This window comes from Polypterus senegalus, chromosome 1 (genome assembly GCF_016835505.1).
Source record: "Polypterus senegalus isolate Bchr_013 chromosome 1, ASM1683550v1, whole genome shotgun sequence".
NCBI lineage: Eukaryota > Metazoa > Chordata > Cladistia > Polypteriformes > Polypteridae > Polypterus > Polypterus senegalus.
The window spans coordinates 81,722,319-81,749,499 of record NC_053154.1 but is presented as its reverse complement, the minus strand read 5'-3'; the positions used below and the strand labels follow the sequence as shown (position 1 = coordinate 81,749,499).

The window sequence follows — 27,181 nt, the reverse complement described above, 5'->3', positions numbered from 1 at the left end:
CTTGGATGGGTTTGCAGTGCTGATAGATGTGGTGCAAATCCATCAACATCGCTCTCGGAATAAACACAACCCTAAACAAGCAGAAGATCTCAAAGAAATACCCGAAAAACGCTGACGGTCGGATCGCTTTCCAAGTAATTCTGCAGACTGATAGGTGTTCATTCGGAAAGGTGATCTATCACAATTAGCAGAAACTTTACTGTTAGATCCTCTTACATGAAATAAGCTAAATGTAAAACACATGCAAAACCCTTCCATTCGCTTCCCATCATCTGGATCCACATAACCCTCCTCCCTATAGCCTCATGTCACGCCACGATGACATCCTTGAGTAACGGATCCAAGCGTGATTAAAACTGACAAGAAAGGCTGCTGAATTGGTTACACCGGGGCTTAAGCCGGGCGTTATAGCGGATCGTTGTGACAGCGCTTTTTCAAGAAGACGAGAAGAGGCAAGAAGTGAAGGAAAGCCGGTCGCTGCACATCTCCGCTCCCAGACCCTCCCCCTCACCCCGCCCCCTCCAGCTCGCAGCCCCTACTCCTCAGCCTGCTGTCAGAGCGAGCACGCGTGAGGGATTATTGGAGTGCCGCTCCGCTCTTCTCGTTTTGCCAGCGCTGTCTTTTTTCAGGACTGATTTTGCACATCATCATCCCTTTGCCTTTCTGTCTTTCTTTCACTTGCCGGACTCCCATTGGGAGCGACCCTCTGCCCGCCTGCTCCCCTGAGACCATGGGGCTCCCCTTGTGCCTCCGCTTGGCTGTCATCGCCGCTTTCCTGCCAGGTACGTGCACCGTTTGCATCAAGCTCTGAAGAAGGGGAGGCGGGAAGGGAGCTCAGGCTGACTGGCAGCCGTTTAGCCGCCTGCCTACTAGAATCATACAACAGTGATGTTGCTATCAACATGGAAGTGAGGAGCTTCTTCAGTAATGGTAGCGGTGGAATCTTGCAGCTGTGGCATGTGTGCCCGTGTAGGCAGAGTGCCATGCTGCACTTAGTCAGGATGCAGCTATCGCGATGTGCAATTTTCAGTCGTGTGCCACCGCAGCTGTTGGAGCTGTCCAGCTTCTTTGCAAAGGATGTCACCAACACTGTCAAGTTCGTAAAGACAAGTCTGAGGGATTCCGAACCTCCATGTTTCTCGAATCTCCCGTAAAACTGATTTCAACGAATTTCTAGTTTATCACTCTTTAGTGCATGACAAGCAGGAGCGGCAGGGTTTACCTGCGGAGTTCCACTTGGATCAGCTGCTGAATCCCCCTATCTGTGACTGTTCCAGCTTTTCTGCTCTAGTAGAATTTGGGCTTCCAAATTTTGCTTCCCAAATATACCTAAAACGAGGACTGCAAAAGTCTAATCTGAAATGAGAAGATCGCCCTCACACTGACTAGTCACTGAAGAGGTGGGCTTCTGTGCTGAAGAGGGGCAGCCATAATACCATTTGCAACTTGCCTGGCTGCTTGATGATCCATTTTTAGAGGGCCCCTCAGTTGAAATTTTTGTATTTTAATGTGCTTTTAATTTTTATTTTCTTTCTTCCAGTAACCCTCCAAGGTCCACACCAGCGCACATTGCTCAAAGAGCTACTCAAGGACTACAACAGGATGGAGAGGCCCGTGGCCAATGACTCACAACCCCTCACAGTACACTTCTCTCTGAGCTTAATGCAGATCATGGATGTGGTAAGACAGCTCGATGCTTACTAATCTGTGGTAACCTAGAGTCTACATTAATGAAACAAATGGATCAGCTGGGTTGAATGGTGGCATGTGCATGTGTATCAGTGACACACATTTGAATAGTTGCAAGTGGGATGTACCCCTTTGTGTGTGTCGCTTATTCTATAGCATGTTTAACTGCATATTTCACCATGGCATAAGTGTTGTACCTCTAGTCATACAAAACACCAAAGCCTACTATTTTCTTTTGCTTCGAAAAGCTGCAAATGCGCATCATGCACTGGGACTCCACATCCTTTTTAGACGCCGTCCAGGGCCAGTAGTTAATGTGGAAAGTCAGGCAGCCGTTAAGAATAGCAGTCTTAGGATGATGGCACAGATCGGTACTGTCCTGTGATAGATAACATATGTTCAGGTACACTTGTAGCTGCGTATGAGTTTTAATATTGCCAGTATGTATTTGTGTTGCTTTACAAGTGTAGAAGTATAGATGAGTGGCAGAGGGAAGTCAAGAGACTTGCAAAGAGCTGAGAGTGAGTCGTAGATGAAATGAAATTCTTGTGGTTATAAATCCAAATGCATTCACCAATAGGCTACAATGCCTAGTCAAAACAGAAAAAAGATGACCGTGGTTAACCAAGTTTTCTCATAAATATCAAAGAAAACTGTCTGAGAGGGGTGGCACGGTAGTCCACTGGTAGCGCTGCTGCCTCGCAGTGAGGAGACCTGGGTTCACTTCCCGGGTCTTCCCTGCATGGAGTTTGCATGTTCTCCCCGTGTCTGCGTAGGTTTCCTCCGGGCACTCCAGTTTCCTCCCACAAGCCAAAGACGTGCAGGTTAGGTGCATTGGTGATTCTACATTGTCCCTAGTGTGTGCTTGGTGTGTAGGGGGGGTTTGTGTGTGACCAGCGGTGGGCTGGCGCCATGCCTGCCTTGTGCCCTGTGCTGGCTGGGATCAGCTCCAGCAGACCCCCGTGACCCTCTGTTAGGATAGAGCGGTTTGGAAAATGACTGACTGACCGATGAACTGTCTGGGAGTTGTAGGAAAATGTAATCACAATTCCAATTCTGGTTGCTATTAACTGTCACAGCTCATTTAAATTAATTTTCTCTTTTCTTTATTTTTTGAAACCCTAACCACAACCCCGTCCCCATTCACAAAACAGCATATGGCAAGATCCCACCTCCATTTGTCAGTTCTCTTTTGAAGCTTGTACCAAGAGGGCAGAGTCCTCAAGTACTTCTTCCCTAACTGCCTCATCTGAGACCTCCTCCTTTCCAGACATCTACTGTATGCTACTCACATGAGATTACTTTTTTATGTCAGACTTTATTTCAATCAAGTTTTTTTTTTGTACAACATTTCAATAGCAGCAGTTAATTTAAACAGTATATGTCCTGTGTTCCAGTAAAAGTAAAACCTTAAAGTGACCCTTGATTTCTCTTACATCTAATCATCTAATCTTATATCAGATATCAGAAGTAAAGCTGAGGCTGAATGTATAAACATGCATAAATTTCAACACATTTTTAAAAGCCACCTTCAAAACTCAATAGCAGCTCGCTAACTGATGGTAAGTCCAGCCAGCACACAGACATGAGAAGAACTTTCTTAGCTCCTGTGAATGAAGTCCGGCTACAGACAGACAACACCAACAACAACAACATAGATAAAATTAGGCAATATTAATTAACAGAGAATAAAAGTAAGGTCCAAAGGCCAGGGAGAACAAAAAAAAAACAGACAAGTGGAGAGAAAAAATAAAATCTGCAGGGGTTCCGAGGCCACAAGACGCCCCAGCACCCTCTAGGCATTCTAACTGACATAAATGACCTCAATCAGTCCTCATGGTATTCAGGCTTCACATGGAAGAACTTGATGATGATGGTCATGTGGACTTCTGGCCTCTAATCCATCAATGTTGCTTTGATTGGTTGGCGGTGGTGCAGATCACGACCACAAAAAAATGGAAAAAGGAACAGCAGAGAAAGTAGGGGTTAGTACAGATTTCCGAGACACCAACGACACACGATGTTCAAATGCACACTCTATTTATTTGGCAGTTCTTTCTTGCACACAACACAGTGCCCAAAACAGTCACTTTCTTTGTTTCTTCTGCTGCCTCTACTCCTCTCAAGCTCCATCCTCTGCCTCCCAACTCCGGCTCCTGAATTGGGGGCTGCTGGCTCCTTTTATAGCCAACCCAGAAGTGCTCCAGGTGTTTGATGACCTATTTCCCGCTGCATTTCAAGGTATGGCAGAATAACTGCCCACACAGGCTCAGGAACAACTGCAGCACACCCTGGCAGCACCCCCAGATCCCAACAGGGTTGTAGAGAACTCCATCTCCCATGGAGCCCTGTGGGAATCTGAGGCACCACTGCCACCCATGGGGGCTGCCATATAGCATCCCGAGGGAGGTATTGTTCTGTCCATGCTTGCTCCCCGGTCCCCTCAGTGAAGAGGCGTCCCATCCAGACAAGGACCCCGGCTGTCTGTGACACTCCACACATATAGTCATCAGGCTGGAATTCAGACCCAGTTTTGTAGAGCTGTGAAGCTACCACAATAAGCACTGTGCCAGTGTGCAGCCTCAGGTACGACTTCTTCCTTTATTAATGATAAATTTAGAAGGCTGAATAGAATTTGATTTTCTCTTTGAAATTATAGATCTTTTCTGTGTGGATCAATGTCTAAATTAGTTCTCAGTTAATTTGATTAGGATTCACAAAGTAACATAATAAAATGTGTAGCTGTAATGGTGGAAGTGAATACTTTTTATTGCCTACATGTTTTCTTTCATATTTTCTCACTGTCCCTTATGTTGGTTTTACAAGGGATCTTCAAAAAGGTCTCACATTTTTGTTTTCAAAAAGGATTTAGTTATGTTGCAGATATTTAAAAAATATTACTTCTTGGGGTATTCTTCTTCTGCTTCCTTTAAAACTTATACTAGCTGCCTACAAGTTCTGAATGCCTTTTTGGTTGGGTGTACTGTTAGTTATGCGTGGCTTCTTTCACTTCATCATCACCAGCAAAATGAGGGCAACTGTTGGTTGTAATGGGATTTTATTTAATGTTACTCAGTTGTGAGCAAGAACATTTTCCCCAGCCTCCTTTTCTCACTTCTCTTCAGTGGTTGAGAATGACTGCTTCCTCAAATGCTCTTCTTCCTTCAGACTTTTTTTTCTATCTTTAAACATTTCTGTCTACTTGTATATATTTAATTTAGATAGTGCTGGGACTGAAAGCATGCCTAGATATAAACTTCTAATTTAACACCATCTACCTTCAAATATCACACAACACTTCTGTGTTCCTTTTAACTGTGAACAGATATATGTGCAGTGATGTTCACGCCTAGTTAGCAACTCACTCAGTGACAACAATGTGAATATCAGCAGGGTACCAGCCTCTCAGACTAAGGGTTACAATTTTGATAAGGCTCAGCAGACGTCCTTCACAAGAATAATATTTAATCAAAAAAAAATGTGGAAACATTTTGAAGAATTCATATACAGTATCAATTGTACTTCATGAATGGATGATGCATTTTACTAGCAAAAATAAATGAAAGAAAAAAATGAATGTTGAAATAGTCATTATATATCATATTTAATTGTAAAATCAACTAGGCGGCTTTGCCCCCTGCTCGCTTCACTCGCCAACCCCCCAACCTGTGCTACACACCAGCCAATTCGTGTCTCTGCTGCGCACATATGTGAATTTCACTTTCACCAAACAACAAATCTTTTAATTCTCACGGATAAGCCTCTTCATCAGAAAGAAACACTACTTTTCCTTTATGACAACACAAATTAGATGATCTACAAGTCTCCAGCTTAAAGGTTAAATCCGAACAATACTGTATATTCAAACTCTTTTTCCTGTTCCGTTATTTCACCGAGTAATAATTTCCGTTTGTTTGTGCTAATGTGATCTTTACTATCATTTTTTTGAGACTTTCGAATTTGAGTTAGAACATTAGAACAATCTAGACGAGAACAGGCCATTCAGCCCAACAAAGCTCGCCAGTCCTATCCACTTGTTTCCTCCAAGAAAACATCAAGTCGAGTTTTGAAAGTCCCTAACGTCTTACTGTCTACCACACTACTTGGTAGCTTATTCCAAGTGTCTATCGTTCTTTGTGTAAAGAAAAACTTGCTAATGTTTGTGCAAAATTTACCCTTAAGAAGTTTCCAACTGTGTCCCCGTGTTCTTGATGAGCTCATTTTAAAATACAAGTCTCGATCCACTGTACTAATTCCCTTCATAATTTTAAACACTTCAATCATGTCACCTCTTAATCTTCTTTTGCTTAAACTGTAAAGGCTCAGCTCTTTTAATCTTTCCTCATAATTCAACCCCTGTAGACCTGGAATCAGCCTAGTCGCTCTTCTCTGGACCTTTTCTAGCGCTGCTATGTCCTTTTTGTAGCCTGGAGAACAAAACTGCACACAGTACTCAAGATGAGGCCTCACCAGTGCATTATAAAGGTTGAGCATAACCTCCTTGGACTTGTACTCCACACATCGTGCTATATAACCTAACATTCTGTTAGCCTTCTTAATGGCTTCTGAACACTGTTGGGAAGTTGATAACTTGGAGTCCACTATGACTCCTAAATCCTTCTCATAAGGTGTACTCTCGATTTTCTGAACCGCCCATTGTGTATTCAAACCTAATATTTTTACTTCCTATGTGTAATACTTTACATTTACTGACATTAAATTTCATCTGCCACAAATCTGCCCAAGCCTGTATGCTATCCAAGTCCTTCTGTAATGATATAACGGATTCCAAATTATCTGCTAATCCACCTATCTTGGTATCATCTGCAAACTTAACCAGCTTGTTACTTATATTCCTATCTAAATCATTTATATATATTAAAAATAGCAGCGCCCTAGCACTGACCCCTGTGGAACACCACTCTTAACATCGCCAGTTCTGATGAGGTTCCTCGCACCATCACCCTCTGCTTCCTGTGTCTGAGCCAATTCTGCACCCATCTAAAAACATCACCCTGAATTCCCACTTCTTTTAACTTGATGCCCAACCTCTCATGTGGCACCTTATCAAATGCTTTCTGAAAGTCCAGATAAATAATATCATAAGCTCCACTTTGATCGTATCCTTTTGTTGCCTCCTCATAGAATTCCAACATGTTAGTAAAACACGACCTCCCTCTTCTGAACCCATGCTGACTGTTCAGAATAACTCCTGTCCTTGTCATGTGTTGCTCAATCTTATCCTTAATAATTCCTTCCATTAATTTTCCTGTGATGCTTGTTAAGCTTACTGGCCTATAGTTGCTTGGATCTGCCCTGTCACCCTTTTTATATAATGGGATGATATTTGCCATTTTCCAGTCCTTTGGAATCTCTCCAGTGCACAGTGACTTCCTAAAAATATGTGTCAAGGGTTTATATATGTACTCACTAGCCTCCTTAAGAACACGAGGATAAATATTATCTGGGCCTGGTGATTTGTTTGATTTCATCTTATTTAATCTGAGCAGCACTTCTCCCTCTACAATTTCCAAATCCCTCAGTACCTCCTTAGTAGTTGTGTTTACCTCTGGCAGGTTATCCACTTGCTCACTTGTAAACACCTCAGAAAAATGTAAGTTTAGGGCATCTGCTATTTCATTGTCTGTATCTTTTAATTCCCTTTACTATTCCTGATGAACTTGACCTCCTCCTTAACTGTTCTTTTACTACTAAAATACTGAAAGAATCTCTTGGGGTCTTCTTTCGCCTTATCTGCTATATTCCTCTCCAACTGTCTTTTAGCCTCTCTGATATCCTTCTTAATGGTTGCCCTCATGTTCTCATACGCACGGTTCTCTTTGCAGTCATTAGTCTTATATGCCTTATACAGCAGTTTTTCCTTTGCAACTTCTTTTTAAATCTTTATTAATCCATCGTGGAGTTTTTTAGTTTCCTATTACTTCCAAATTTAGGTATGTATCTGTCCTGCATTACATGTAAAACATTTTAAACCTGTTCCACTGCTCCTCGACTGTCTCCACATTTAAAAGCTTATCCCAGTCTATCCTACTTAGACTTTGTCGCATCTGCTCAAAATTAGCCCTACTAAAGTTCAACTTAACAATTTTAGTCTTTGCATCTGTACTCTTACAAAATACTGAGAATTGTATTACATTATGGTCACTTGACCCTAGTGGTTCAATCACCTCTACACCCTCAATTCTATCCTGATTATTACAGAATACTAAATCCAGACAGGCTTCACCCCTTGTTGGTGCTTTAACATGCTGTGTTAAAAACAGTCGCTGATTACTTCTAAAACTCCTGCTCTTGTGCTCCTCCATCTGTAAGGTTATCCCAGTTAATATTTGGATAATTAAAGTCCCCATGACTATAATATCCCCTGTAAACTTGCCTTTTGATATTACTAAAAGATGTGTGTTGAAATTACTGTCTGAATTGGGTGGTCTATAACACACTCCTAAAATGAGACCTTTTTCCCTAATATTTTCCAGGCGAAGCCACATGTCCTCACTAAGATGGGGCTCATCATCCAACTGAAGATGACTTACATTTAATTCCTGTTTGGCATAAACAGCAACCCCACCTCCTTTTCTGTTCTGTCTATCCTTCCTAAAAATGTGTATTCCTCTATGTTACACTCATCCCCATCTTTGTTATTTAGCCAGGTTTCCGTTATTGCTATAATATCATAATTATGCTCTGCTACATACAACTCCAACTCACTTACCTTATTTTTGATACTTCTAGCATTAAGGCAAGCTATTTTTAATGTGTTAATCCTTCTATCTTTACGTGTTTGCTTAAAATTTACATTACTATGCATTTTTATTTCTACACCATTGTTTGTTCTTCCATGTATAGATCTAAATCTGGCCTGTCCTAAACTCCCTGCCCCCCCATTCCCTAGTTTAAACAATCCTCGACTAGCCTACACATACGCCTCCCCAATACATTGGTGCCCCTCCGGTTCAGATGTAACCCGTCACGGGAACAGGTCCCATCTGTTCCAAAAGGAGTCCCAATGCCCCATAAACCTATACCCTTCTACCCTGCACCAAGATTTGAGCCACGCGTTAAGCCTTCTAATCTCCTCAATCTTACCTGGACTGGCGCGTGGCACAGGCAGAACTTCGGAGAAGACTACCTTGTCAGTTCTGCTCCTCAGCTTGGTACCTAACTCTTTGAATTTGGATCGCAGAACTGACAGACTACCCTTATGTATGTCATTTGTTCCAACGTGGACAATGACAACTGGATCCAACCCCGCTCTGGCCAAGAGCCTATCCACCCTTCCAGGGAGGTCTCCCACCTGTGCTCCCGGAAGGCAGCACACCGTGCGAGACTCTCTCTCTGGAGCACACCTGTGCTTCAATCCCCCTAATGATTGAGTCCCCAACTATCACTACCTCTCTCTTTTTGGGAACTGGTTTTGAGGTGGCCCGTTGGGGCTCCTCAACCCTGCCTACCACCTCAGAATTATCAGAGTCACCGTCCAGCTCCGCCAGGACATGATAACGGTTAGACACTTCTAATTCTGGGGTTGATGCTCCCGGACAGTGTGCACCCTTTACCTTACGCCTTGTGACCGTGACCCACCTATTCCTACCTGTCTGGTCTGGAATCTCCTCCGCGCCACCTTAGGGGTGCACACTATCTCTCTAAAGGACACCTGGGCCAAGTCCGCCAATTCTCTATTACAACGCAGGTCAGCCAACTCCTCCTCCAGTTCAGCGACCCTGAGCTCGAGGTGCTGGATCAGCTGGCATCTCTTGCAGATGTAGCCCTCATAGACAACTGGCTCTTCCAAACCATCATCTAAAAAGTCCAACATCCAACAGGACTTGCATTGCACTGGCCTCATTATTAAAATTTGACTTGGGATTACTAAGCTGCCTTAACTAATTTTTTTTGTTATCTCTAACCTGCTCTGTATGTGTATTACGCCAAAGTTTTTGCGTTCTTTACGACGTTCTACTTTGTCATCTACTCTTTGTCTTTTATTTCCGGCCCTGGGTGTGGTTAAATCCTTTAGCATAAAGTCTCGTCTCGCAGGATTTGAAACTATCTCTCTGTAAAAGTCGCGTCTCATCCAAGTCTAAAAAGCTTATCTTGTCCAAGGATTTTTTTATATAATGATGAGACATATTGGGTTTCATTGTAAATAGAGGGGCATTGTTTCCAACTCACATCATGTAAATCCTCACTCAGTTTTTATTTAAGGTTGCCATCTGGGTGGAGTGTACATGTTACCTCCCCAAGTCTTTTTGTTTTTTCTTGTGGGAACTCCAGTTTCTTCACAACATACACAAATGGATGAGTGGGTGATTAATAATTTCAAAACTTTAAATCAATTCAGGGTTAGGCTTAGGCTTAGGTTTAGGGATATGAGTGCATCCCGCAATAGGTTAGAACCATCTTTCTGTAAAGTTGTTTGGCACCTCTCGCTGGTATGGTAGGCTTTTATAAACTGGGATGAGAAAACAAGGTGCAGACTGTGGATAAGATTAACATTTTACTGGTAGAGAGCTATTTGATTTTACATTTCCAGTGAGAATTACAACAGACTTGGTGAAAGAATATTCTAGATTTGCATTTCCAGGGAGATTTAAAACATCATCAGTAAAGAAGCCATTCAGTTTTGTATTTCCAGAGAGGGTTGAAACACAACTTTTGACACAACTATTGAAACAGTTGTTTTCAAAGTACTGTTCCAGTGAGAATTAAAACATGTTTAGTGGGAAAGCTTTTTTGAGTGAGAATTATAATAAGAATGGGAAGTGGTTTGAAACAATGTTTCAAAAGTATTGTTACAAAAATATTTGTTTAGGATCTAAACGTTTAGTCTAAAAAAAGAGTAGGTTCCTTAGCTGCTTCTTTTATTTAGGGTAAACATAAGGAGCATTTACAGTAGCATCCACTTTCTGACCCACTTCTTCCAAAGCAAGACATCAAAATTTGTTTAAGGAGCATGCCAGGAAAGATTAAAGAAGCTTTTTGATTTGATGCTGCTGCTTGAATTTATTTATTTTTTTGCAGGATGAAAAAAACCAAGTGCTGACAAGTAATATCTGGCTTCAAATGGTAAGTGCAATACACCATTGAATTATTGTGATCTGTAGCTCTGCTGCCTCTCCCTCTCCTGTTCCTTTGCTCTTCTCTCAGTATGTTAGCCTCATTAAACTGTCCCAGTCACGGATCAATATCAATGGCTGGAAGTCAAAGGCCAATGGCTCCCACTGGGCCTAACACTCTTATTCAGTGGTACATCCCCACATGTCAGACAAATCCAATGTCACATTACTCATGGCTGGCCAGTTCATAGCACAACAAGATCTGGGCTACAAATGACAAGATTTGTACTTTAGATTTTTCTTTTTGAAGTTATTTTCTTTGGTGCTGTTGATCTTTGCATTACATTGAAGAGATGTGGAGAGTGCGTGCTTTTATGTTTTCTGTATACTCTGTCAGTTGTGTTTTTAAGCAGTAAAGCAATTCTGGGGACAGACACACAATACACAAGCATTCTTTCCTATTTTCATTATCTTTCACATGTCTTTTGATCGAGACCTCCACTTTGCAGACACACATATACCATTTTGTAAACAGGCACAGCTATCCATCTTTGGACACCTCTTTTGGATTCACAGCCAGTACTTGAGTGCAAGGCAGGAACCAATTTTGGATGGGATGCCAGTATGTCATGTGGGTAACTTAATGTACACACTTATTCCAGTCCAATTCAGAGTTTCCAACCTTTACACATCGTCACAATGCTGACAAACAGACCAATTTTGTTATAAACACTTATATGCTCAGCTAGGTTTACTGCTGACACATTTACCAGAGCACATCGTTCACACATATGCAGGATGACTTCATTGCTTTCACCAGGTTTAGCATATGTTGCTAATTTTACTTGACTTCTTCCTTGTGCACAAAACCGAAAAAATGGAAATTAGTAAGTGTGACATATGGTAAGCAATATGGCATGCTGAATTAACATTTAGAAATACTGCATCTCAAAATGCATTTTAGATATCTTAAAAGAATACTCCACCCAAAAATGATCATTTGTATCCTCTGTTACCCCATGTTGTTAGTAATGGCCGACAAAAAAATGAACCTCATGCTTTTGTGGAAAATGAAACAGAATTATTGATGCAATAGGCATCATTGGGGACTAATACTGAGCAAACAGGAAACAATATACAAACATCCATGGAAAAAATCTACATTTACATGTGTCACATAATCCAGTCATGTGTGCACAACTTCGCAAACACATGATAACATATTATTGAATAAATCACTTCCAGAGAATTCTCTCGTAAACGGCTGCGTAGTGCATTTGCTTTTGAATTGAAGACTAGCCTCTTCCTGCATCCATTAATAGTTAATCCACAACACCATATTTCTGTGCTTTTCAACAGCAGTCTGTCAAAACTGCACCACCTTCTGTTTGTTGAAACACCGCAAATATGAAGAAATGCAACGCATATGAGGTGGAATCCAAAAAGAACTTTATGGCAAAACTTACTGTAATTCATTTTTAGTGAACTTCAAAATATTACTCCTTGAAATGCAATAATCTTCTCCCAGTGCTTTTCCCATTCCTGGAAACATTTCCTGTACTCATCTTTTATTACTAAGAGCCTCTTGTATATTTTCATGGATTGTTTCTGTGGTAGCAAATCTTCCACCCTTCAGTCTCAATTTTAATTTGAGAAATAAAAGGAAGTTACAGGGAGTGAGATCTGGTAAATACTAGGGTGGCAGAAGCAACAACAACATTGTTTTTGTTCAAAAACTCTTTGACTGACAACACAGTGTGTGTGTATCCGTTTCCATGGTGCAAAATGTCTCTAGACGGTTTTTGATGATGCTTTCCTACAGATGCCACAGCAATTCAATGTAACGTCGCTGATTAACAGTCTGTCCTCTTCTTCTTCTTTCGTCTACTCCCATTAGGGGTTGCCACAGCAGACCATCTTCTTCCATATCTTTCTGTCTTCTGCATCTTGCTCTGTTACACCCACCCAAAGAAGAAGAAGAAGATACTCTTGAAATCCATCAGTAATACCACACAAAATCAAGAAAATGTAGCTGATCTCTTGTAGTTGGGGTATGGAAAAGATTTTAAAATCCTCTAACAAATAAGGCCCTCTTTTCATAGTGGAAAAGTTAGACTTCTGAACAAACTTACAACAGCCAGTTTTGTGTTTTAGGTTTGCTTGGCATGTTTTTCCTTTCCAATTGTCTTTTGTTTCCAGACATAAGCCATTATAGTATTCCGATAATTCTTGTGTTTATCAATAAATTGTGTTGTTGTACTTGTTCTTAAAAAAGTGACTTGGTTTCCTTAAATTAAGTCAAATGACCAGTACTCAAGTTTACTGAGAAATATAAGAAAAGGCATTAAAGTAGTAAATCAGAAATGTCTAATAAGTATTGGCTTGGTCAAAATAATTAATTAAAAAGCAACATTTGTCATTTCCCTTGCCTTTTCTGGCTTTTTCATGCAAGGCACCCCCTTTTCCAACAACAAAGGAAGAGCTAATGGACAATTAAAGACTAAGTAAGCAAATGTAAGGGCATGCTCTTGAAAAGAATAGTTTTCTTTCCTTTTTACTTTATAACACTCGACTTGGCCGGGTGACGATATGGAAATTTGCCATTCTCATCTTCATCACGTGAAGCACTTTGAGCTACGTTATTTGTATGAACATGTGCTATATAAATAAATGTTGTTGTTGTAAAGGGATTAAGAGGAATTTAGTGATAATGCGAATCAGTATGTGCACATTAAAAAAAGTTTGGAAAAGAAGAGACAATTCAAGCAACATAACAACATTTCCCATTCACCCAATTTTCCAAAATATCTTTGAGTTGACACTTGAACATTCCTACAATGCTGCTTTCAACTGGATTATGTCACGTGGTACCTCATTCCAAGTATGTTTAGTTTTCTGCATAAAGATATATTGCCAAACTGTCAGACTGATAACCAGTTTCTTTCTATATCCTTGTCTTCTTGCTGAAGAACAGGTTTTAATACAGTATATCAAGTGGTATAGAGATTATGCTTGCACTGTCTGTATTTTGCTTTTGCAATTATGTATAGGAAAAATGCCAGGACAGTAGAGTCAATTTAAGAATATTGTTTTATAATGATAGCACTGTGGCTAAGTGAATAGCACTTCTGCATCATGGATCCGTTATCCTGGGTTCAAATCACACAACTGGCTTTAGTCTGTATAGAATTTGCACATTTCTTGTATGATGTTTTCTGCTAAAGATGTGTTAATTAGATTAATTGTTGACTTTAAACTGGCTCAATGTGGATGTGTTTGAGGACTAATGTCTTTTTCAGGGTTGTTTACTGCTTTGTGTCAGGTGGTGCCAGAATAAGTTCCAACTGCCAAAACGCCTGAACTGCATAAATTGGGTTTGAGTATTTATGTACTACACGTGTATACAGTACAGTATAAGTGAGGACAAATCAGAATTTCGCAGGCAACCTTTCCTATTAAAAGAGGCAAGGGAGACCAGAGCTGCTACGAGAAGCAAAATGAGCAAGGCCAGAACCAACCCTGTATGTGAAAGCAATTTCTTACTGGGCACACTCATGCACAAACCTCTTTTACTGGGGCCAATATAAATAAATTAAAATGTCTGTAGACTGTGATAGAAAACTGGAGTTGCCAGAAAAAAAGTCATGAGAATCCTAGAAGAATATTCAAACTTGAAGGACCTAGGAACATAACCCGTGCTCAAATACTACAACTTCTAGTGGTATCCAGTTCACCTCCAGACATGATCAATAAAATGTGATAAATCTTCTTGAGGATGTTAGCTGGTAGAGACTTGGATAATAAATGACGGGGCAAATCGAGTTTAGCACATTGTTTATATAACAGATTTCTCCAGAGTCAAACCACAGGTCACTGAATCTTGCAGTCTACGGTCTTTGTGCAGAGTGCAAAATGAAGGAGGAACAGTACTGCTGGGTGAAGGCTTTCCTTACCTTTGACATTGCAGGTGGAGCTATCATCAAACTGATTGTAAAAGTCTCAAACTCACCCTGTTTTGTGTAAAACCAAATTAATATTCGGCGATATCTGAAAATAAATTTTCGATATTTTAAAATGCAGTCCAGATTTTCAAATAATAAAAACTCAGTTTCAGACATCTCAAAATAAGTTCCTCATTTGCAATACATTTTGAGATATCTCAAATGCGTTTTAAGATAACTAAAATACATTTTCAAATATCAAGACATCTCAAATACATGTTGAGATATCTAAAACTCATTTTGTTATAACACAACTCATTTGTGTAAAGTTTACTGTTCTTTAATAGGACTTCATGTTTTCTTTGTGTAGCGTTGAGATATGTGGAAATGCATTTGAGATATCTTTAATTTCATTTCAGATATATGAAAATTGTGTCGAGCTACTACTGTATATATAAAAACAACTTCCTGTCTTTTTAAAGACATCTGAAAATGTATTTCTGATATATTGGAATATATTCTTTTTAAGGTGTCTCTGACCGAGCTGCTGTCCATTTTAAGATATTAGACAATTTATCTCAGATACAGTGTCTAAAACTGTATTGTTAGGATCTCAAATGTGGGTCAATGTGAAAATATTTGAAATGCATTTTAAGATATCTTGATTGCATTTTGAAAAACATTAAAATGCCATCTAGACCATCTTAAGATACCTGAAAAGAATTTCAGTATATTTTAAAATAAATGTTTTGTTCAATTCAAGATATTTACAATTAATTTCAAGGTATCTTTTTGGGATATCTCAAAATACACTGGAAGTGTTTTCAAGATCTCATAAAATCCATTTAAAAGATCTTAAAATACATTTCAGATATCTTGAAATATTTTCTATTTAGCAATTTTAAAATAATATTTCACCCAAAACTTACATATTTTTTGTATTACTCATCCTGTGTTGTTCATAGTAATAGCCGAGAAAATGTTTTAATCTCATTCATTTATAAAGAATGGAGAAGACAAAGTAACTGACACAACAGGCTTCATTTGAGACTAATGATGAACAAGCACTGCATTAAAATCTTAATAAAAAAAAATTAAGTTTACTCCTGTCGCCTAATCTACATACAGATATCCAGTTGTGTGCTCATATTGTCTTAAACATGTTGTGGAGCCCAGACACAGACAGGCGGACATCGTTTTAATCAACCACACACGTTTATTTACACGACTATTATTTACAGTGAAGCACACAACCCCAATCTATATGCCAACCAATATGCCTCTTTCTCTTCAGGCTGCCTCCTTGCCTCTCCTCCTGAGCTTGTCCTTCTCCCACTCCCGACTCAAACCAACGAACGGAGGGAGGCAGCCCCTTTTTATGACCACCCGGGTGTGCTCCAGGTGCCTCCCAATTAGCTTCCGCCGGCACGCCCCAGTGTGGTGGAAGTACCGGCCGTGCACCCAGAAACACTCCAGGTGTCCCCGATCCTCTTCCCCCCAGCACTTCCGGGTGTGGCAGAAGTGCTGAGGTCCAGGGCTCCATAGGCATTGGGGCGCCCTCTGGTGGTGACCACGGGCCCCTACAGGGTTGAGCTTCAAAGCTCTGTACCCATGGTCCCCATAGCCACCAGGGTGGTCGCCCCCATGTGGTCTGGAGTAGACGTAAGAACTCCTCCGGCCTCTCGGCCCCGGCTGGGTCGCCCCAGCCACCTGTGACAATGTGTATATTTACTAAAACATTGTTTATAGTACTAAGGTGTTGTACCGTGATAGCCATTATGAATGTAGAGAAAAGAGTTAGCCAATAAAAGGTGTCATTTTGCTTGGCTTTTCTCTAAAACATTGTTAAAAGATATCACTTTCTGAACATCCTCCTATAATTGGATAGTACATGTCCTCAAGCAAGAATGACCTTTTCAACTAAAAACCTGCCTTCCAACTTCACTGGTCAGTAGTCCTGCCCTGTAGCATCTCATTCATTGACTACCCTTACACTCACATCATATCAGCATTGCAAAGGGTACTTGGAGAGACATTAAAAATGAAATAAAAGCAAGTGAAAAAATTAACAGGTGAAAAGTTCAAAGTGAGACCAAAAAATTCCAAACATTTGGTAATAGCATGGGAGTAGGGTGCAGTCATTGAAAATAGTAGGTATCATATGCCTACAGTCTGGTTAATTAGTCGGCCAATTGGCAGCGTGCAAGGTTGATTGAGTGAGTATTTCTGGTGTTTATTCTAATGTACAATTGTGCACGTGACTTGGATGATTTCTTTCTCCAAGCCACCAAGGCAGATTTCAATGGTCAATGATGATTGCATGTTTCAGTGCTGATAAACTTGTTCATAAAGAGTTGTTCCCTGCAGACAGACTGTTAATCAACCCCGCCACAGGGGATGCACAATCCAGTGTGTTTCTTTATACCAGTACCAAGCCCAGATAAGTGGGGAGGGTTACGTCAGGAAGAGCATCCGGTGTAAAGTTTTGCCAGATCAATATGCAGACAATGAGCCCCGGGTTAACAACGGCTACCACCAGTACTGTTAGCCAACAGGGTGCTGGTGGAAATTGGGCTACTGTTGGCTGAAGAAGTAGAAGAAGAGGGGGAGACGTGTCTGGAGGTAGAAGGATAGGAGGAAGGTTAAGAGAGTAGAACTGAGGGTAGGAACTTTGAATGTTGGCAGTATGATTGGTAAGTGAAGAGAGTTAGCAGATATGATGGAGAGAAGGAAGGTTGATATATTGTGCGTGCAGGAGACTAAATGGAAGGGGAATAAGGCCAGGTGGATCGGAGGTGGATTCAAATTGTTCTATCATGGTGTGAATGGGAGGAGAAATGGGGTAGGGGTTATTCTGAAGGAACAGTATGTCAAGAGTGTTTTGGAGGTAAAAAGAGTGTCAGACAGAGTAATGATTATGAAGCTGGAAACTGAAGGTGTGATGATGAATGTTGTTAGTGCAATGTACTGGATGTTGGATGTTTGATGGATGAGAAAGAAGATTTCTGGAGTGAGTTGGATGATGTGTACCCAAGGAACAGAAAGTGGTGATTGGAGCGGATTTCAATGGACATGTTGGTGAAGGAAACAGAGAAGATGAGGAGGTGATGGGTAGGCATGGTGTCAAGGAGAGGAATGAAGAAGGTCAGAGGATAGTGGATTTTGCAAAAAGGATGAGCATGGCTGTGGTGAATACGTATCTTAAGAAGAGGGAGGAACATAGGGTGACTTACAAGAGTGGAGGAAGATGCACACTGATTATATCCTATGCAGAAGAGCCAATCTGAAGGAGATTAAAGACAGCAAAGTGGTGGCAGGGGAAATTGTAGTCAAGCAGCATAGGATGGTGATCTGTAGGATGACATTGGAGATCAAGAAGAAGAGGAGGAGAAGGAGGGCAGAACAAAGGATAAAATCCTCTTCCCTGGCAGCTGGCCTCCTTCTCCCAATATACTCAGCCTCTCTCCTCTGCACATGTCCAAACCAACGCAATCTCGCCTCTCTGACTTTTTCTCCCAACCGTCCAACTTGAGCTGACCCTATAATGTTCTCATTTCCAATCCTATCCATCCTCGCCACGCCCAATGCAAATCTTAGCATCTTTAACTCTGCCACCTCCAGCTCTGTCTCCTGCTTTCTGGTCATTGCCATCGTCTCCAACCCATATAACATAGCTGGTCTCACTACCGTTCTGTAGACTTTCCCTTACACTATTGCTGATACCCGTCTGTCACAAATTACTCCTGACACTCTTCTCCACCCTGCCTGTACTCTCTTTTTCACCTCTCTTCCACAATCCCCATTACTCTGTACTGTTGATCCCAAGTATTTAAACTCATCCACCTTCACCAACTCTACTCCTTGCATCCTCACCATTCCACTGACCTCCCTCTCATTTACACACATGTATTCTATCTTGTTCCTACTGACCTTCATTCTCCTCTCTAGAGCATATCTCTACCTCTCCAGGGTCTCCTCAACCTGCTCCCTACTCTCGCTACAGATCACAATGTCATGCATTTCAAGAGTAGTAAGAATATCAATATTGTCACATGTACAAAGTACTATGAAATTCTTCCTTGCATATTTCACCAACATACAACACGTCACTTCCCTCCAGCGCCATGGGAAACAAGAACTATTTAAATATGCAACTTCATTTTAATTGACGGTGAACACAAATCAGCTTTCCTGATTTACTCCTTACCCCTGTTTCTATTTTCGTATTACCTGAAATATTACTTCATAATATGACAGTCATTTATATAATGTGCTAAAAGAATTCAGTTTTGAGGAGGCTAGGAATCATTACAGGATACAGTTTACAGTATTGCAGTAAAGATTACAGTATTTGAAAAGATCACTTGGTTTCTTCATATGTAGGTTAAAATCAAAAACCTATACAAGTGAAAACTTTACCTGATACATTTATTATTTATCCTTGCTGAATAGTAGCCTGAAAAAGCCCTACAATGCAATGATTGGCCGGCTGTTGAAGAGTACAGATAAAGCATTTAATGATACCTTGGGTTTCAATGTGATGTTTGGTGTTCAGTTTATTGTCTTCTTGAAGACAGTCCAGATTTTAATGTTTACTGTGATGAATGTGGCAGAGTTTGCACAGGGGCCCTTGTGACCTCTGACTTTTTGTCCTTCTTTCTGGTGTAGTCAGAGATTTTAGCGTTATTCCTCTCACTGCATCTTCTTCTTTTTCTTCTTTCAGCTGCTCCCATTAGGGATGCCACAGTGGATCATCTTTTTCCATATTACTCTCACTGCACCACTCAGTATTTATATCACTGTATCTGAGTGTGAATCACAGCTCTACAGCAGCTGATCGGAAAGAGAATTATCGGTATACAGCATCAAGCACACATTGCCTCAGCCATTTGCTATTTGAACTGCTCTCATCCGACAAATGCTTCAGAGTCTTTCCTGTACTGACCTCGCAGTTCAGAAACAGTTTCATCACAAGAACTCTAAACGCACTCAATTAGTCCATCAACTCTCCTTGTAGTACTGTTTGTACTTATAAGTACAATCACCTCACTGGAAACTTGCGATACAGTTCTAATATTGCACAACCTGAGCCACTTTATAAAGCGCGTATTTACATATGATGACGATATCATTTTTAAGATGAAATGGAGCAAAATATGTTTATTATATTATACAGATAAAACTTTAACTTTAACTACACGGTGCCGCAGCGCTAGCCAGGAGCTGGAACTTCGTTCACGGATTGTTCCTGCCTCATGCTGTATTCTTGCTTTGGCTAGCACGACACTGGAAGGACAGATGGCTAGAATAATTAAACATTATGAAGATATTTCAATGTTCCTTAAAAGTTTTGAAGAATCGGTGTTCTAAGCTTATAGATGGCTTTACAGCTATTACAGAGCTGATTGTGTGGCAATTTGGTATTTGGAGAAAGAAACAAGAAAGGACAAGAATTGGGGGTTAGTACGTTTGAAAGAGGCAGTACTTCTGTAATAAAGTATTTCATCGAAGGTCGCGCATTGTACAGTAATTATGTCACGCTCAGGGGCCTCATGCATAACACCGTGCGTAGAATTCGCACTATAACATGATGTAAGCACAAAAGCAGAAATGTGCTTTCGCACAAAAAAATCCAGTTTCATAAATCTGTATATTCGCCAACTTCCACGTTCTTCCGCTACATAAATCCTGGTCAGCGTGAAAAGTAACGCACATGCACGTGCCTGCTGTCCCGCCCCATCTCCTCCCAGAATTATGCCTTTTTGAATATGCAAATCAATATAAATAGCCCTTAAGATCAGCCTTCTGTGAAAGGACAATGGCAAAAGTATGAGGGAAAATGGAAGAATTTCAGCAAATACCAAGTGGAGGCAAGGAAAAACATACTATTTGTGGGTTTAAATAGTGGTAAAAACAACAAAAGGAAGTTGATCGAGTGACATAGCATGTTGGAGAAACTCGAAAGCTCACGTTCACAAAGTCACACAGTGCCCGAAATAAAAAAGAAGTTGTCAGATATCAAAGTTGCCGTGAAAAGGAGAGTCGCAGCCCACCGTCTGAGTGTCATATGAAAGCTTATTAGGGTACAGAGAAAAAAAAAGGCACACAGTGGGGGGAAAAAAGCATGAAATGTCAACTTTAATCTCGAAATTTCCACTTTAATCGCATAGTTTATTTTGTCATTAAAGTAGAACATCATAAACTTCATCTTAAAATCGTTTAATTAATCAGTTTCTCAAATCACATCGTAACTAAAGTAGCCCGTTAAATGCTTTGTTTTGTATTTGATCTTCTTTGTGCTCTGTGTGTGTGAATCGCTACGTGCTTCTGGGCTTTCTCTTCCTCCGACAGGACACAGAATCCATTACATTCGTGATATTACAGCTCTCTGAATAATTAAAATACTGAGATGTATATGTGATATCATTTTCATGATGATAGAAGTTAAATCATGTTATTAAACATGGGAACACGGTGGCACAGTGATTGTTCATGTCTCACGCAGGATAATTGCTGCGCCATGCATCCGAAGGCTTATCTCCTCATGTTATACATGAAATCAGAATGGCAGCGAAGAGCTGGGCTTCACATGTTAGCAGAGAGTTCTTTTGTAGTGCAGTGCACCACTTGGCTTTGCCTTACCTTAGCACCGTAATGTTGCTTTCTTGACCTATTTACATTTTCCTCTCTGTCACTTATTTCACCCTTTCATCTGCCCTTGTTTTCTGATTTGCAGTTGTAGGTAGACATTATTATCAAGATATGTGCAGTGTGTACAGACACCTCTTTCTTATGATATAATATATTGCAAGTACCTGATTGGTGTATCACAATCATTTTTGTTAAATTATTTTACATATTTTAAGTGTCTATTTTGTATCTTTTCTCCAGGAGTATCATGAAAAAAGGGAAAGCCCAGGGGCTACACTGGGTTATATCCAAATATCATACTAAATACAAGACAATGAAAATGCAATCTGTCTGGTCAGTTTGACACTGGCAGAAACATTTTTCCAGATTCAATAACTCTCCAAAACTTAAATATTTATAATGCCATGAATATTCACAAAGAATTGGATCCAACAACAGCAACATTTATTTATATAGCACATTTTCACACAAATGATGTAGCTCAAAGTGCTTTACACGATGAAGAACGAGAAAAAAGACAAAATAAATCAGAAAATAGAATTAGGGAGCACTAATTAACATAGAATAAAAGAATAAGAAAAAAGAATAAAAATCCCATCACTTTTTCAAACTGTATACTTTAATCTTACTAAAAGATGCTCCTGGCTTAGTGTATTTAGCTTCAGAAGGAACATTGTTTCTCACTTGGTTTCAAGGCCTTATATGATAATGCAGCATTTTAAGCAAACATTAATGATAAATAAACTGCAGCTGGACATAATTAGTTGCACTGTGGGTGACCACAAATGAGAATTCAGACTAATAAACGTCAAAGTTTACTATGTGAAGTGGCTCATTAGGTAAGCGCTATGCTCAGTAACATCTGAATGATTGCTACACTTCATGCAGATGTATTCTTCTTTAATTTATTGTTCATTTACAAGAAAATCCCCAGCTTTTCCTACATCTACACAAATCCATCATCCACCCATTTACCAGACTCACTTAATCCAGTTTTGCAGTCACAACAACATCAAATACAAAGCAGTAGTCTTCTATGCCTAAGTTTATGGTGCGACTCAAACCACCTACAACTGAACACCAGCTAAACCAAGGAGCTGGTGGTGGATTTTAGGAGGCCCAGGCCCCTTATGGACCCTGTGATCATCAGATGTGACTGTGTGTAGAGAGTGCAGACCTATAAATACCTGGGAGTGCAGCTGGATGAGAAATTGGACTGGACTGCCTATACTTATGCTCTGTGCAAGAGAGGACATAGCTGACTATACTTCCTTAGAAGGCTGGCATCCTTCAACATCTGCAATAAGATGCTGCAGATGTTTTATCAGACAGTTGTGGTGAGCGCCCTCTTCTACGTGGTGGTGTGCTGGGGAGGCAGCATAAAAAAGAGGGACGCCTCACGCCTGGACAAACTGGTGAGGAAGGCAGGCTCTACTGTAGGCACGGAGCTGGACAGTTTGACTTCTGTGATGGAGTGACGGGCGCTGAGCAGGCTCCTGTCAATCGTGAAGAATCCACTGCATCCATAAAACAGTATCATCTTCAGACAGAGGAGCAGCTTCAGCGACAGACTGCTGTCACTGTCCTGCTCCACTGACAGACTGAGGAGATCGTTCCTCCTCCACACTATGCAACACTTCAATTCCACCAAGGGGGGTAAACGTTAACAAGTTATTGTCTGTTATACCTGCACTCTTTAATTTAATATTGTTTTTTATCAGTATGCTGCTGCTGGAGTATGTGAATTTCTCCTTGGGATGAATAAAGTATCTATCTATCTATCTATCTATCTATCTATCTATCTATCTATCTATCTATCTATCTATCTATTTTATTGTCTTTGGATTTTAGTAAACACTTTGAGTTGGAGTGTGTATCTCTTGCACAGGGCTTGAACGTCAATTTAAATGAATGAACAATCCTGATTTTAAAAGACTCCTTTCCATAGGTAACATAATCCCAAAGCAATTTACCCATATAAGATACAGTATCGTACAATTATTCACAAATATATTTTTAAATGTGAAGCACAGGCAGGTCAAAAGATTTGATCTGGAGTTACAAGCAATGTCTGATCCTCGTTGTTTATTGTCCAATTCCTTAACCGCTAGGCTACACTGCCCGCAGAATGTAAATTGCAAGAATTTCCTGATGATAAACATGCAACACCCCCATAACTGAGGCACCTTGAGTGTTAAGTTTGTGTATTCATCACTTGATCAGACTAACATAAAATAGTCCAAAGAGAAACTCTTCAAGCCGAATAGCAACTCTTGATTGACCAAATACCAGTGAATAAGTGTGCTACACATTGGTTATGCCAGTGGTTCTCAATCTGTGGGATGGGCTCCCCTAGGGGGGCACAATGTAACAAAAAGGGGGACGCGAAGATGTGAAAAAAGAAAACAAGAATCAAAAATATGAAAAATACATGTATTGAAACCAAAACAAATGAACTTAAACTTCATTCTGATACTAAAAAAATAAATATAGAGGTAGATAAATGTAGATAAAAGTTAAGTAGGTATAATAAAATATGCATCTATGATATATCATTAATTAAAAAAGAACAAATTGGTATTATTGGGATCCTTTCAAAAAACCATTAGGGGAGTGCGATTAAAACTGTTATGAAAACTTGGATCGCGAATACTTAAAGGTTGAGAAGCGCTGGGTTATGCAAACCCACCGAGTGCTAGTTCATGCCTCACGCTGGTCACAGTGCTGATCGTGGCTGTGCCAGATGGAAATCTATGGCATTTCTGTCTTTTTAATCTTAAAGTCTTTAGTGATCTTAAATTCAAATGACCCCTTAGTATTAAACACCAAGTATAGCACTGTTTAAGTGTAATTTTTAAAAGAATATATGTAGTCACCTGGGTGGTGAAAGGACTAAATACATGCAAAAGAAAAAGAAGAATAAAGGTAATGCACTGCTTATATCAGGGGTGGGCAAAGTCATTCCTGGAGGGCCGCAGTGGCTGCAGGTTTTTGCTCCAACCCAATTACTTAATAAGAAGCACTTGTTGCTCAAGTAACACTTCTGCTTCACTTTAGTTGTCTCGCTCGTTAAGATTTAAACCCTTATTGCTTATTTTAGTCTTAAACAGCTGTGTTCTTGGTTTTATTAGCAATAACATACAGATGGCAAAGAGTCCAGCATTTCTCCATTTAGCTGGTTTCCATTTACACCCGTGTGTATTTATCATGCACTATTTGGTTTAACTAAATACTTGGAAGGAAAGCAAAGAGAAAAAGTGAAGGACTGAGAATTAATTATCCATTTTAGACATCAAATCATTTGGATGATATCCTTAGAAAGGGGAAGAAAATGTAGGATATGAGAATGGTCTGACATGGCAGAGTTAAAGCACTAACAAGCCATGAAATGAAATTATGAAATTATCGGCAAGAATTGTTTTCTAATTAAGCACCTGGGTGGGAACAAAAACCTGCAGCCACTGCAGCCCTCCAGAACTGACATTGCCCACCCCTGTCTTATATCATCTAACCATTTTAGCTATGAAGTTTACCCATCCATCCATCATCAACCTGTTTTAATTCAGTTTATGGTGACAGGTGCCAGAGGTTATCATAACAGTGCTGGGCACAAGGCAGAACCTTTGTCTTGGATGGAACACCTGTCCATCACAGGTATAGTGTTAATTAAAAGTGTCACTGATTATCGCAATCAATATACTTTTGAAATCTGAGAGTACCCCAAAAAACTAAAGACAGGCATGGGGTGGCCATGAAAACACCACATCAACAGTACCTCAGCCAGGAATTTGAAACAATGACTCAGGAGTCGTGAGGCAGCAGCATCAACATATGCGTGAACCACATCAATTTTCAACATTGTAAATAATGTCATTAAAGAGTGATCTTAATAATGTAAGTGTTTTAAATCGACACATCTTTTGAGATGCAGTCTTTTCTAGTTTGCTGAAGTTTTATTCTCTCAAGGTATTTTAGCTGTGGTATGTGATACAAATTGGTCCTGTGTTAGTGTGTTGTATACATGAGTGAACCTATGATGAACTGGTTCTTTGTTCAGAGTTGGTTCTTGCCTTGCACCCATTGTGGCCAGAATAGGATCTGGCTCCCCGGGACCCTGAATTAAACGGAAGTTTGTCAATTTCATGTTAATTTATTTTTCTTTTTTTAGTACTGGTATGACCATTACCTACGATGGAATCAGTCTGACTATCCAGGGGTGAAGAATTTGCGTTTTACCACAGACCAAGTGTGGACTCCTGATATCCTGCTCTATAACAGGTAAGAATGAAGAATATTTAGAAATACATAATGCAAAGAATAAACACTGGAAGTTGCTTAAGACATACACTATTTTTCTCCATCCATTTGCAGAACCTTCCTAATACAATTTAGAGTTTTGGGGAGCTAAGGTCTATCCGAACGGTACATGATGCAAGGCTGGAAGCAGCACTGGATAGTTTACTAGTCCATAGCAGAACATCTCACCATTTTGGTCTTCCTTGTTTCACAAAGTGGAATCATCACCTTCTTTAATTTGAAATGTCATGACTCTTCTTAATATTCCCACAATTGTCATTACAGGCTCATCTCCCCACAGATCCACATTTGGATTATGAGGGTTTAGAAAAATCATGGATGTATTAATAGATGTTGCTATAACCTTTGGCATATTTGTGTTCTATTAAGTGCTTCTTCCACTCTTGTGCTTGATACTGAAGGGATAGGTTCTAAATTTCTGCCACCCTATAAAGAAAATTAGCTCACAATTAGCGTGAATCAATGGGTTTTCATATCACATAGATAACAAAATATTAATCATACATTTTACTAAAAAAAACAGAACAACCAGATGGGTAAAACTGAACATATCAATTGATTATGCTTTGATGCTTTCTAATGAACAACAGAAATGCAGCCCAAGCATTTTGTAAAAATGACAGACTTTTTTTCAAAAATTGTTTGAATTACCATAAAATAAAGAATTTAAAGTATTGCCAATATTATAATGTTTTACAAAGTCATTCAAGGATATCATCCACTCGTGGCATCAGATAATTAGATTGGGAGACTTGACTAAGCCGACAGAAGTCATTGCTAAGCCTCCAACTCCCGTTCAGCTTGGGTACCAAAACAATGAGGCTAGACCAAGGACTATAACTTTATTCAATCACACCAAGGTCAAATTCCACCTCTGCTTACTTTGTCTCCAGGAGTTGATACAGGCACTCTCAGATAACCACTCCAGATTCAGTCACAATTTCATGTGCAATCAGAGTGGTCCTAACGAATTTTTCACTCACCACCTCTGGGACAGAAAGGATTACTGCTTTTAATACCATCACAATGATGCCAAAGTTAAGAACTGGTTTGTGAGCAAAGTAGAAATGGGTCTGACTGGAGTGGGTACTCCAGGTCCTGATCCCTCCATGTTTTAGCAGATTGACGTGATACACCCATTTGCTTGCTCTATGATGAGATTGTCACACAAAATTGTCGAGGAGCCCTTTCCTCTCCTTAACTCCGTAAGGGCCCTGCCAATGAGCCAATAATCTGAAATGAGAGGTGGGAATAAGAACCTTAACACAGTCTCAAGAGCAGAACTCATATAGAGACATGCCATGGCTGTAACAACAGGTCTGTTGTGACTGCTCTTTCTCCATGTGCTCTTTCAGAATAGACCAAATTTTCAAGAATCTATCATGTAACTGTGCGATATAATCCAATATATTTGTAGAAGGGAGTACCTCTTGCTTCCAACCTTCTTTAAGTATGCCTAATAGCCACAGGGTTGTCGTCTATACACTAGTTCAAAGGGTGAGAAGC

General features: G+C 40.1%; 1 protein-coding gene across 3 annotated transcripts in view; it reads left to right on the top strand.

Moving 5' to 3' along the window:
- The first annotated feature begins 400 nt into the window (after positions 1–400).
- The window catches only part of chrna11 (cholinergic receptor, nicotinic, alpha 11), an 89,424-nt gene continuing 62,643 nt past the window's right edge, over positions 401–27,181 (top strand). The window contains exons 1-4 of one of the 3 annotated variants that reach the window (XM_039752168.1): positions 401–782; positions 1,541–1,680; positions 10,732–10,776; positions 25,527–25,636. In XM_039752168.1, the coding sequence (XP_039608102.1) occupies positions 731–782; positions 1,541–1,680; positions 10,732–10,776; positions 25,527–25,636 (347 nt within the window). In that variant the 5' untranslated portion in view covers positions 401–730. Of the gene's footprint in view, positions 783–1,132; positions 1,401–1,540; positions 1,681–10,731; positions 10,777–25,526; positions 25,637–27,181 lie in introns of those variants that run through there. The other 2 variants (XM_039752160.1, XM_039752176.1) reach the window with 2 other exon arrangements.